General features: G+C 39.9%; 1 protein-coding gene across 1 annotated transcript in view; it reads left to right on the forward strand.

The window, feature by feature from the left end:
- The first annotated feature begins 2,298 nt into the window (after positions 1 to 2,298).
- Positions 2,299 to 12,238, forward strand: part of ACYP2 (acylphosphatase 2) — a 200,914-nt gene continuing 190,974 nt past the window's right edge. The window contains exon 1 of the mRNA XM_004454233.5: positions 2,299 to 2,544. Coding sequence (XP_004454290.1) covers positions 2,403 to 2,544 — 142 coding nt within the window. The 5' untranslated portion in view covers positions 2,299 to 2,402. The remainder of the gene's footprint in view (positions 2,545 to 12,238) is intronic.

Genomic DNA, 12,238 nt, shown 5'->3' on the forward strand with positions numbered 1-12,238 from the left:
AAAGAAGAAGATGCAGCAAACAGACACAGAGAACAGACAACTGGGGCAGGTGGGGGGAAGGGGAGAGAAATAAATTAATTAATTAAAAAAAAAAGATAAAAGTTGAACTCATACTGTGATTATAACTATAACATGTCTGTTAAAAGAGAATACACAAAAATGATAATCAGTTGTGTTGGGGTTATGGAGGTTGTTTTTTTTTTTATATTTCTATTTTCAAATTTTTCTAATTATGTATGGAAATTTCGATTTAAAATTAACTTAGGGAAGTGGACTTGGCCCAGTGGATAGGGCGTCCATCTGCCACATGGGAGGTCTGCAGTTCAAATCCTGGGTCTCCTTGACCTGTGTGGAGCTGGCCCATGCGCAGTGCTGATGCACGCAAGGAGTGCCGTGTCAAGCAGGGGTGTCCCCTGCGTAGGGCAGCCCCACGCGCAAGGAGTATGCCCCATAAGAAGAGCCGCCCATCGCAAAAGAAAGTGCAGCCTGCCCAGGAGAGGCGCCGCACATATGGAGTGCTGACACAACAAGATGATGCAACAACAACAAAAAAACAAACACAGATTCCGGGTGCCGCTGATAAGGATAGAAGCAGTCACAGAAGAACACATAGCGAATGGACACAGAGAGCAGACAATGGGGAGGTTGGGAGGGGGAAGGGGAGAGAAATAAATTTTAAAAAAGTCTAAAAATTAAAATAAAATTAAATATTAGAAACATTTGCTTAAAATTTCTAGTTACAGAATGAGAGAATTGACAATCCATGCTGAAATGGTAAAAAAAATTGTTTGCTAATGTTTTGCTCTTTTCAGAGAGTAAATTTTTTAGCTAAGCAAATATCAATTGTTGCTTTGCACTTCTAAAATTAAAAGAGACACAAAAATACTTAGCAGTGGAGCTCTTAGTTCAATGTGTAGAAAAGTCAGATTGAGTAAGCAAAGTATAGTCTTCACGGTGACAAGACCTCCAGGCAGATTGAGATGTTACTACTTGAGAGGCACTACACTGGTGGAAAGACATTTCTAAGTAACTAAGATGAAATCTGGTAAAGTCTTGCAAAGGTGACTGAGCAGGCAGGAAGATTTTGGTGTAGGGGGAGGTGTTCTAGATAAAGTAGACCAGAGAGCAAAGATTTTTTTTTTAAGTTAGGTTATGTTCAGAGCTCAGAACACTGAGTGTCTTGGCTGCAGAATAAGGGGTAAGCAGGTAATATGAGGTCAGTGAAGGCTGAAGATGCTACGTTTTATTCTGTAAGTAGTGGAGAGACTTTGAAGACAGTTTGAGGAAAATTATATAAGATGTATGATTCTAGAGTCTGCACGGAATGAACTGGGAGATAGGAGGAAGTGACAGGTTGTGAGATTTCTGCAGTAAACTATGACGTTCACTATTTCTAATATAAAATATTCTGGAATAGCCCCTTCAGAATATCTTTTACTTTAGAATGATGACAACCACATTCTAATCAAGTTTTGAATGACTTTCGTTGGAACCTTATAGAATTGGCACATGGTGTCAATTGGATTGTGGTAAGTGACATTGTGGCTAAATCCTGAGAACCAAGCCAACAAAAAAGGTGTGTAGAGAAATGCAAATTCTCACACGTAAACGGATTTGGAACTCTCGAAGAAGGCATGTTAACAACAGCACTGTCCAGATCCTCTGGAATGGTGAATTGTTCTAAATCAGGACTAAATTTATTAACAGCTCACCAGGAAGTAAAATTATCTAAGTATAAACCATCTTAACCTTCTGGGCACTATGTTGTTGAAATATAGTCAAGCCCATAAAAAAGGTTGTATCACTGAACAGCAGATGACTAAATCCTTTTTTCCCAGTCTCCAATTTTCAAGTCCTGTGCCAGAAAAATCACAATCCATTTAGAAAATGGATTCAGGCCCAAAGTCTTTCTTAAATCAACAGAAGAGCTGAAGGATGCTGGTATCTTAAGAGTTGGCTCAGAATCGCCAGTGAGATTTGGCAGTCGCCTAAACATTTCATAAAAATTAACCCATTATTCATACAATCTCAACCCTCAAGCCAGCAAGTCCTTCGCGTCAAAAGCAATCCCTTTTTAGCCACCAAACTATTGATATCTGAGCACAGCACCCGGGTTTTATTTACAAACACTGAGAAATAAGCACCGTGGTTAAATAAAATCAGGGGCGCGCGCAGCGCCGCGTTCACTCCACGGGAACCCGGTGTGGGCGGCCGATTCCGCCCGCGGCGCGGGCAGGGAAGGGAGGCCCCGCGCACCTGGCGCCGAGCGGCCTCTGTCCCCTTCGCGTCCCCGGCTGCCCTCGCTCCGGAGTCCCGCCGTCTCATTTGCCGCCTCCCGACGCGTGACCCCGGCGCGCTCGCGTCCCGAGCCGGAGACGGCGCGGGGCGCGACGAGCAGGGCCATGTGCCCCCTCCTTCTCGCGGCCGCCACAGTCGCCGCGCCCCGAACCCCGCTCCGGCTCCTTTGCGCAGGGCTCGCCGCTGCCATGTCCACCGCCCGGCCGCTCAAATCCGTGGACTACGAGGTGTTCGGGAGAGTGCAGGGTAGGGACCTTCCTTCCCGTGAACTACGAGGCATTGGGGAGAAAACCAAAGAGGTGTTAGGGTAGAAAAGGGAGAAGGCTGCGACAAGCGCCTGCCATCTAAGGGATCCTCTTGGCCTTGAGGCCAGGACTTCCGCTCAGCCATGACACAGCAGCCGCGGGCGGGGAAAGACACGAACCGCGCAGGCGCCGCCGCGCCGGGGCGGCGGGGGGAGGGGGGACAAGGGGGGGAAGGGAGGGAAGAAGAACGGGGTGGGTGGGTGGGGGGCGGGGGCGGATGAGGGGGCCAGAATGAGGTTGGGTAAGAAGCGAACAAGGGGTTCCCGTATCCCACTGAAACCACTTGGGCTTTACTTGGACTTTAGGAAGGACATTTAGATGATGTGTGAAAGCTCACTTTGGCAGAGGTCTTAATTTTTTTTTCCTATGTAGCCCCTAAAATAATTATATTTTTTAAACGTAAGTTTAAATACTTAGCAAAGGCTGTAATGTCCGGCTTATTGTAAGTGTTATTTGTAAATGAAAATGGTAAATCACTCTTTGAATTTTATCTGATGGAATATAAACACTGAAATGATTTATTTTGTACTATCATACATTTAAAATAAATCTCTTTAGCAGTGGGAAATTTTACATCACTCTTATTTCTTTGACTTTGATTTCCATCCCTCTTCCCCCGTAGAATTTTATCCCGTTGTTATGCTTGAGAGTTTCTTATTGATCATCGTATCAAATTTTTCTGTATATATATACATATATACGTACAAAAATAATTTTTTCTTTAATTTCCTTTGACCATACGATATTAGGTATTAAAATTTTTTCTTCTGGTTGGGTTATTACCATTATGATTCGAACACAATTGATGAAAATAATATAAATATCTTAAATTTGTAAGGTAAATCATTATTTGGAGATGTATCTCTTAAATGTGAAGCCTGGGGATTTTTATGGTACTTTGATTGAAGGATTAAATGATCCTTTTGTTTTTCAGTCCAGAGAATTTTTCCACTTTGGGCCAATGTATCACAGTAAGATTAAGGCAGAATGAGGGTATGCTTTTTGTAAAAGGATGAGCCTGTCTTTCTAAGGGTGATTGCGATAGGGGAGATAGGAAAAGAGAACTACAGCAGACCACAAGTGCCTTCTCAACAACTCAATCAGGAGAGAGTAATGTGGAAGTTGAAGATGTGGCAATCAATTCCCTTAAAATTCACTGTGGCTTTGTACTCTTTAGTCTGTTTTTGCCCAGGTGTATGGTACCCTGGTTTGAAAACCACCATAGTAAGTCACTGAAACATATTACATAAAATGTAATGGTGGCAACCACCCCTGACAAAATATTTGGTCACTGGGGAGAGATGGTGGTATTTCAGTTTAGGGGTTGTGTGTGTATGTGTGTGTATTTGTATGTACATGTGTGACATTTACTGGAGGTGCTCTGTGTTCTGAGCATTTCACTGTTTACTTAATCCTCATTACAATTTTGTGCAATATCTGTTTTATTCTTGTGTTAACAATGAGAAAACAGGTAGAGAGAGAGGTTCAGTAACTTGGGCAAACCCTTAGTTGACAAGTGTGGTTTGATTCTATATCTCTTTTAACTAAAATGTGTACTTTTTCCATTATACTGTAGTTTTATGAATGCATAATGTATTTCTATTGATTTTAACAATATAATTACAGTTTTGTGAATTTGGTTACATGATATATGAAGATCAATTTTGGCAGAGGTACAAATATGAAAAAGAAATGTACTGTACAAAAATAGTGGGATTTAAAAAAAATCAGCTTTAGGGCACTAACCAGTACAGTTTGCAGTATGTTAAATAGAGGAGAATGCATGCATACTTTTGATTTATTATATATTTTCACACTTACTAACATTGACTAAGAACTTACGATGTGCCAAGTTCTGTGTTCAACATTTTACATACATCTCATTTAACCCTCAGTCTGTGATCTCAGCTTGATTTAACAGATGGATGAAGAAATTGAGACATAGAAACCTAACTTTCCTGTTACACAGAGAGTTAAGTGATGGGGCTGGATTTGAATTTTGGTTGACACCAGAACCCATGCTCTAATCACTATCTTCTATTGATTCTTCTCTCAGTATTTTATCCACCTTTATTTGGCCTTCCGCTAACCTATGCATATATATATATATATAGACTATATATATAGACTGCAGCAGGACTTTCAGACCTTGTCGTTTGGACCATTCCAGAGGACCCTGAGCACATTTTGGCTGTCTTTTTGACAGGGAAGTTTGACCTGACCCATAAGCATAAGCAGTGAGCAAACCAGAATAACTGCCGCCTCTGACGCTCCTCAGGTCTCTCTGTCACTTACTGCCTGTGTCTATTTCTGTATATCGGTCTCTGTCTCTTTCTGTCTCACAGAACTGCTCAAAATTTTCCTGTGGATTCCCTAAGAAATAAATACAAACCATTAATCTTTCATCCAAGTCATAAAGATTGTGCAGAAATAATTGACCATAAATAATCAACAATAAAACATTATATTGTAATGGTATAAAATAGACAATAAATAAAAGGTAACATTGTCAAATTAATTTTGAATTTAAAAATATGGAATAATGAAATCTTAGTGAAGAATTGACTTATTAGAAATAATGGCAGTGAAAGTAAATTTACAATGGAAGACGCTACAATGGGGAACATTCAATATGAGCAAAATACAGATAAATAAATAAAATTTCCATTAAAATATTTAAATAGGAAATATTCCCAATGAAATTAGTTTTGATAAATAAAAATGAACATGGAAAAAATGGAAATTGGTTTAACCGTGCTGTATGAAAAATTGATTGGTAACTTAGATTAGCTTAATGGAGTTTACCACAGAAAATATTTCCCAACCAAAAACAATGTGTACATTGTATTTCTAGATGATTAAACAGAAAACATCCTTGGTGACAAAATGACAGAGTAAAAATGTTGTAGGAATCAAATATACTCTACACTGCCTTCCTCTCAAATACACATGACCTAACTTACAAACAGCTTGTATTCCAAGAATTAGTTTATAAATTTGTTGTTTGAAATTTAGGCAAATACATTTACAGAAACCATATTACAAATAGTGGGTAAATATCTCACACCAATCTGCAAAGTCTACTGAACATGCAGAGCTTTAGGCTGTTGTTGCTTGGCATTGCTTCTTCCCTTCCTCCACTTTTTTAAAATAAAATTTTAATTTTAGGATAGTTTTAGATTTACAGTAAAGTTGCAAAGGTAGTATAGAAAGTTCCTATATATTCCATATTCAGTTTTCCCTATTGTTAACATTTTACATTAGTACAGTGCATTTGTCACACTTCATGGACAAATATTGATACGTTATTACTAAAAAACCCATGCTTTATTCATATTTCCTTAGTTTTTACCTGATGTTCTTTTTCTGCTTTAGGGTCCCATCCAGGATATCAAGTTACATTTAGGTGTCTTGTCTCCTCAGTCCTCTTTAGGCTGTGATAGTCTCTCAGACTTCCTTTGTTTTGGATGGCTTGGACAGCTTGAGGAGTGAGTACTGGTCAGGAATTTTGTAGAATGCTCCCCAGTTGGGATTTGTCTGATATTTTGTCCTGATTAGACTAGGGACATGGGCTTTTCGGAGGAGACCACAAAGGTAGAGTGCCTTTCTCATTATATCATACCACATGAATTATCACCGTGTTTACTTTGATCACCTGGCTGAGATAGGGTGTCAGGTTGCTCCACTGTAAAGTTACTAGGTTTTTCTCCCTCCCCATCCTCTAGTTTCTTATCTATACCTTCTCAAGAAGCTCCACGTTTCCCCCTCAACCTTCTGTTGCACTGGAGGCTTTGGAATGAGTGATAGTGAAACTGGGGGACAGACCGCCGTGCATTTAGAGCTTTTGTAACTATGGAGTGGCTTATGGTGTTTTTATAAATGTTTAATTACATTTACATCTAGACTCAGATAATCTGAAAAGTTAGGTTTCAAGAAAGGGAGACTGATTAAGCTGTATAATAAATGCTTTACCAATTCTCAGGTGAATATTAATGGTACTCTTTGAGATTGATTATGGCAAACTGTTGGGTTTACATATGCTTTAGAAATTCAACAGTTTGTTTTTGGCAGTATTATCTCAGATTTAGAATAAGTAATTTATTGGAGTACAAAGTTTTTTTTTAAGATTGTGTAAAATGAAAATTGGGATGAGTTAGTTAAAGGCTTTTCAGATACTGCATGATTTAGATGTACACTTTTTTTCTTATGTGGACAGCTAAATGGAAAAACTATATTTTCGAGGGTGAAAATTTCAGTTTATTAAAGTCAAGAAACATAAATATGGTTAATTTTAATTCCTCTCATCTTTGTTCTTAGAGCATTTCATTTGTAGTTTGTTAATACTTTTTAAATATTTTTTATTTATTTAATTTTTTAACTTAAAAAATTTTTAAAAAAATTTCTCTCCCCTCCCCCCCTGCTGTTGTCTGTTCTCTGTGTCCATTCAGTGTGTGTTCTTCTGTGTCCTCTTGTATTCTTGTCAGCGGCACTGGAATCCGTATCTCGTTTTGTTGCATCATCTTACTGCGTCAGTTCTCTGTGTGTGCAGTGCCACTCCTGGGCAGGCTGCACTTTTTTTGTGCTGGGTGGCTTTCCTTACAGGGTACATTCCTTGCGCGTGGGGTTCCCCTATGCGGGGAACACCCCTGTGTGGCACGGTACTCCTTGCGTGCATCAGCACTGCACATGGGCCAGCTCATCACACAGGTCAAGAGGCCCTGGGTTTGAACCTTGGACCTCCCATGTGGTAAGTGGACGCCCTATCTGTTGGGCCAAATCCGCTTCCCAATTTTTAAAAAAAATATATTTCTTGTTTTTAACTTTGCTTTAATCCATTCTGCTTTTGGGTACAGTTATTTGTGTACAAATGTTTTGTCCCTCACTGGACATTAAATTTAGTATTTTGAAGGCTGGACTGGTGGCTTGTTTTGATATCCCCTACAGGGCTATGTTTCTGTAGGAACTTCAGAAGGATCTCTTGAATTAAAGAGAGGTTGGCTTGGAGGAGAAACAGTTGTGATGGCTGTTTCAACTATTTGAAAGACACCATGTTGTATGGCTCCCGGGGACAGACCTGGGACTGATGAAAGGTTAAAGTGAGGCACTACTTTATTCCATTTAAGGAAAGCCTTTCTATCAGCTAATGATATTTAAAATCAAAAAAGGCTGCCCAAGGAGCAGATGTGGCTCAGGCAGTTGGGCACCTACCTCCCACATGGGAGGTTCCAGGTTCGATTCCCAGTGTCTCCTAAAGAAGACAAACAAACAATGAGCAGACAGTGAGCAAAAACAGTGAGCAGACAGTGAGCAAAATAAAACGAGCAGATAAGCAGACATTGAGCAAACACAAAAAGCAAGAAAACAAGCAGAGAGCAAACAAAACCAAAAACAAGTAGGGAGAAGATGTGACTCAAGCAGTTGGGAGCCTGCCTCCAACATGGGAAGTCCTGGGTTTGGTTCCCAGTGTCTCTAAAGGAGAAACAAAGAGACAAGAAAAAAACCCCCACAAAAATCAACAAGCAAACAACAAATGAGGAAGCCATGGTGGGGGTGGGGATGGGGGCTGCTTTGAAAGGTAGTGAGTGACTGGAGGACTTTCCGCATTCAAAATCCATGGACACATTCAGAACCCAGGATAAAGGGGTACATTACAGTATGAAAATCTGATTTTACGTAAAGGATGCTGATTTTTAAAAAGGCATCATATGGTCTTTAAATACCAATGTTTCTTTTTTGATTTAAAGTATGATTTGCTTGGCAAATACTTACCTTCGGGTAGTGAGCCCCATTTACAGCTGACTGAGCAGTACGTTGACCTTTTGTAATGGATGGGCTGATGTCTGTCCAGTTTCCAGTGCAGTGTGTCTGTAAAAAGCCCTGCATGTGTCACATCAGCTTCCCTTCTCTTCAGCAAGTGAGATGGAAGCGATGGGGGAGATCCTGAAAGCCCACAGGAGCATGTTCTCCAACAGAGGCCCTGTCCCAGGAGTGCTCTGTTCCGGCCTGCCCTAACATGCAGAAAGTCTATCTCCGTGTGCTTTTTTTTCTTTCTATACAGATGTCCCTCTGTTCCACAGCAGGCTTCAAACTAGGGATCAGGACTCTCAGAAAGATTCGGAGAAAATTCCAAGTGGATTATGGAGCTTTGAACAGTTAATTGCTGCATGGTCCACTCCTTCACAAAGTTAATGGGCTGAAGGACACCCCTTAATGCACATTCCTTCTAAGGCTTTCAAGTAAGCGTTGTGGTTTAAGGAGCCCCATAAATAACATCCCTCTTTACCTTGTGAGTTATTGAAAAGTAAACCAAACAGTAAAGCAGAGTTTGGGGGTACGGCATGTGTCCTCAGGTAAGTAGACTTTATAATATGCAAAACTAGATGTACCCACCAGGCCCAGCCTGGGCTGGACGAGGGCATGCCCCCCAATGGGCAGAGGAGAAGGTGTAATCACTGTGGGCAACTTGCTCCCAGGAGGAGGAACAGGAAGCACCTGACTATGCAAGTCTAGTTCCTCTAGTCCAAACTTACCCACTGGATAAGATGCTGCAGCCCCTGGGGAGGAGGCAGGGACTTGGTACAGAAAGGCCAGACATGTCACAATAATGGAATTCTTTACCATGGAAAGAACTATCATGAGGGGGAAGAAGCTTTATAATAAGTTTGTAACATCTAGAGAGAGAGCCCAACTATTTAGTTCTGTTTGCAGCACTTCAAAATGATCTACACTGTAGGGTTTTTTGGTGTGGTGTGGGAGAAAGCCAGGGAGGTGGTGTGGAGGTGAACAAAATTGGAGAAGGACCGCCCTTTTCTGCAGGTAGAGGGAGGAAGGACTACAGTGCAGTTCTCATTTTTCTGTTCCTTTTTTTTTTTGCAATTAAAAAAAATAGAGGTGTAATTCAAATAACAAAATTCACCCCTTTTAAGTGTACAAAGTATGCTAAGTATACAATGGTTTTTAACCTACAGTGGTTTGCACCTATGACCACTATCTAATTCCAGAATGTTTCTATCACCTTAAAAAGAAACCCGTTCCAATTAGCTGTCATTCTCTATTTCCCCATCCACCCTTCTCCTGGCAACTACTAATCTACATTTTGTCTCTATGGGTTTGGCTATTTTGGACATTTCATATAAATGGAATCACATAATATGTAGCCTTTGCTGTCCTCTTTCATGCAGCATAATGTTTTGAAGGTTCATCCATGCTGTAGCATGTACCAGTGCTTCATTCTGTTTTATGGCTGAATAACATGCCCTTGTATGGACATACCACATTTTGTTTATCCATTCATCATTTGATTGCCATTTGGGTTTTTCTTCTTTTTGTCTGCCTCCTTTTGACAAAAAATATAATCTACTAGATATGCATTGAGAATTCAAAATTTTGGTAATTGCTAATGATCTTAGTTATGCATTTAACTTTTCTCTAAATTCAACTTGATAGAGAGATGGTAATTCTTTTATTTTTTGAGAGGTACCAGGGATTGAACCCAGGACCTTATAAATGGGAAGCAGACACTCAAAACACCAAGCTACACCCACTTCCAGTGATAATTCTTTTTAATAACATGTTTCTCTCCCTTGATGAGAACACTAATCTAGAATCACACCCTTGGTTGGGAGTAAAGCCCAAAATATAAGAGCATGGGTTCTCATCTCTAAACATTAAGATTCTTATTTGGGGGAGCGGATGTGGCTCAAGTAGTTGAGTTCCTTCTTCCCACATGGGCGGCCCCAGATTCGTCGCCGGTGCCTCCTAAAAACAAGCAAACAAACAACAAAACCAACTCAGGGGAGCCAGTGTGGCTCAGTGGTTGAGTGCCATCTTCCCAAATACAAGATCCAGGGTTCAATCCCTTGCCCTGGTATCTTAAAAAAAAGAAAAAAAGAGAATAAGGTTCTTATTTGAAAAATGGGTTATGAAAAGCTAAGGTCTTATGTAAATATGAAACATATAATATGATTTGAATATTTATTTGCACCTCAGCTTTCTCCATAAGAGACTTAAGATTGTACATGGGAGAGCAGGTGTAGCTCATTGGTTTGAGTGCCTGCTTCCCATGTAGATTTGTTGCCTGATTTCCTCTAGGTTCTTGGCGATGTTTCATAAAAGAATTTAAGAACATGCCAGTTTAGTTAGGCCAGTAGTTTATTAAGGAAATGAGAGAGGAGAATAGAAATGGGAGAAAAGAACAGATTATGGGTTTGCAGGTATACTTGCGTGCTGGTCCAGGCAGAGAAGGGGAAAAGGGATGATTTAACTTCTGCGCTTGTTTTTTAAACATTAATTATCCCTCCCCCTTGCTAATGTGCAGGGGAAGAGTCCCAGTGTTTGCTGGTTTGATTGCTTGCCCCACCCTTCGGTTCCCCCAGGGGGTCCAATGATAAGGTCCCTTAAGAATATCTGGGGCTTTTCTTCCATCCTGGACGATCAAGGAAAATTCTCGCGGGTGCTTCCATCCACTTTCCGAAGGGGAGGGGGTGTCTTTCAGAGGATTTCCAAGTGGAATTCCATGCCCACATGCTTCACAGCCATGTTTTTCTGCCAGGTCCCAGATTTGTCTTTTTTCCCTAAATCAGACTCTCTCAGATTGAACCTGGTACCTCCTAAAAAAAAAAAAAAAAAGATAGTTTATGACTCTGTAATAGCTAAGAATTGCATTTTTCAGCACAAAATTGTTAACATTGTTTACATTAGTTAAAGCCCCTGGAGAAAGTCAGGGTAAAGACCTCTGTAATTTCTTTGGCCTTTCCCCTATGGTTTTAAGATGGCTGCGGTTGCTCTGGTCATTCACATTACATGTAGGAAGAGTATTAAGTGCTAAGCCCTAGCTGAGTCAGCCCCGTCAAAGCTTTTCTGGAAGCCTCAACCAATGGCTTCACCTACAGCTTCTTGACTATTCCTTTTGTAAGGAAGACTAGGAAATATAGAAGAACATTACCGCCACAAGTGAAATTGAATTCTTTAAGAAAGGAAAAAGGGCAACTAGCAACGTCTGCCATAGACACTCATATATTAATAAATTTGAAAACGTAATTATTATATTCTCTATTCTTCCTGAGTCATGACACAAAAGGACATATTAAAGAAAGACTTTGATCTCCATGGTCTCAACCTCAAAAAATTAGATTTATAACCCAAAAGAACCTAAATTTTTGCTTGACTTTATTTGCATGACTTTATTTCAGTCTTATGTTTTTTCCACCTGTCACTGCCTGAGGTAATGAATAACACTTTGTAAAAAAGCATGAACTTAGGCCTAAAATGATCTCTCTTAAACTTGAATGACATCTTGTAGTTCTACTGTTTTAAATTTTGTTTATTAAATGTATGTATGTATGTGTATATGTCCTTACTATACAGTTACAAATATTTTTAAATTTAAAGACTTTGAAAACTGTCAATCAAATTAACATATACATGAATAAAAAAATATTACAGAAAGACTAGTCATGCCAAGCAACAGGCCCAATCTCCTACCCAAATCTTGTAAGTTCTAGAAGGTAACTAGTTTAGCCAATTCCTTTTTTTGTTCTTTTGGTTCTTATTTCTTTATTTATAGTTACATGCTTATATTACTATTTCTTGATTTTTAACTTAGGTATTATTTAGTACTTCATGCTACCCTTTAT

The sequence above is a fragment of the Dasypus novemcinctus genome, chromosome 17 (assembly GCF_030445035.2).
Source record: "Dasypus novemcinctus isolate mDasNov1 chromosome 17, mDasNov1.1.hap2, whole genome shotgun sequence".
NCBI classification, from domain to species: Eukaryota; Metazoa; Chordata; class Mammalia; order Cingulata; family Dasypodidae; genus Dasypus; species Dasypus novemcinctus.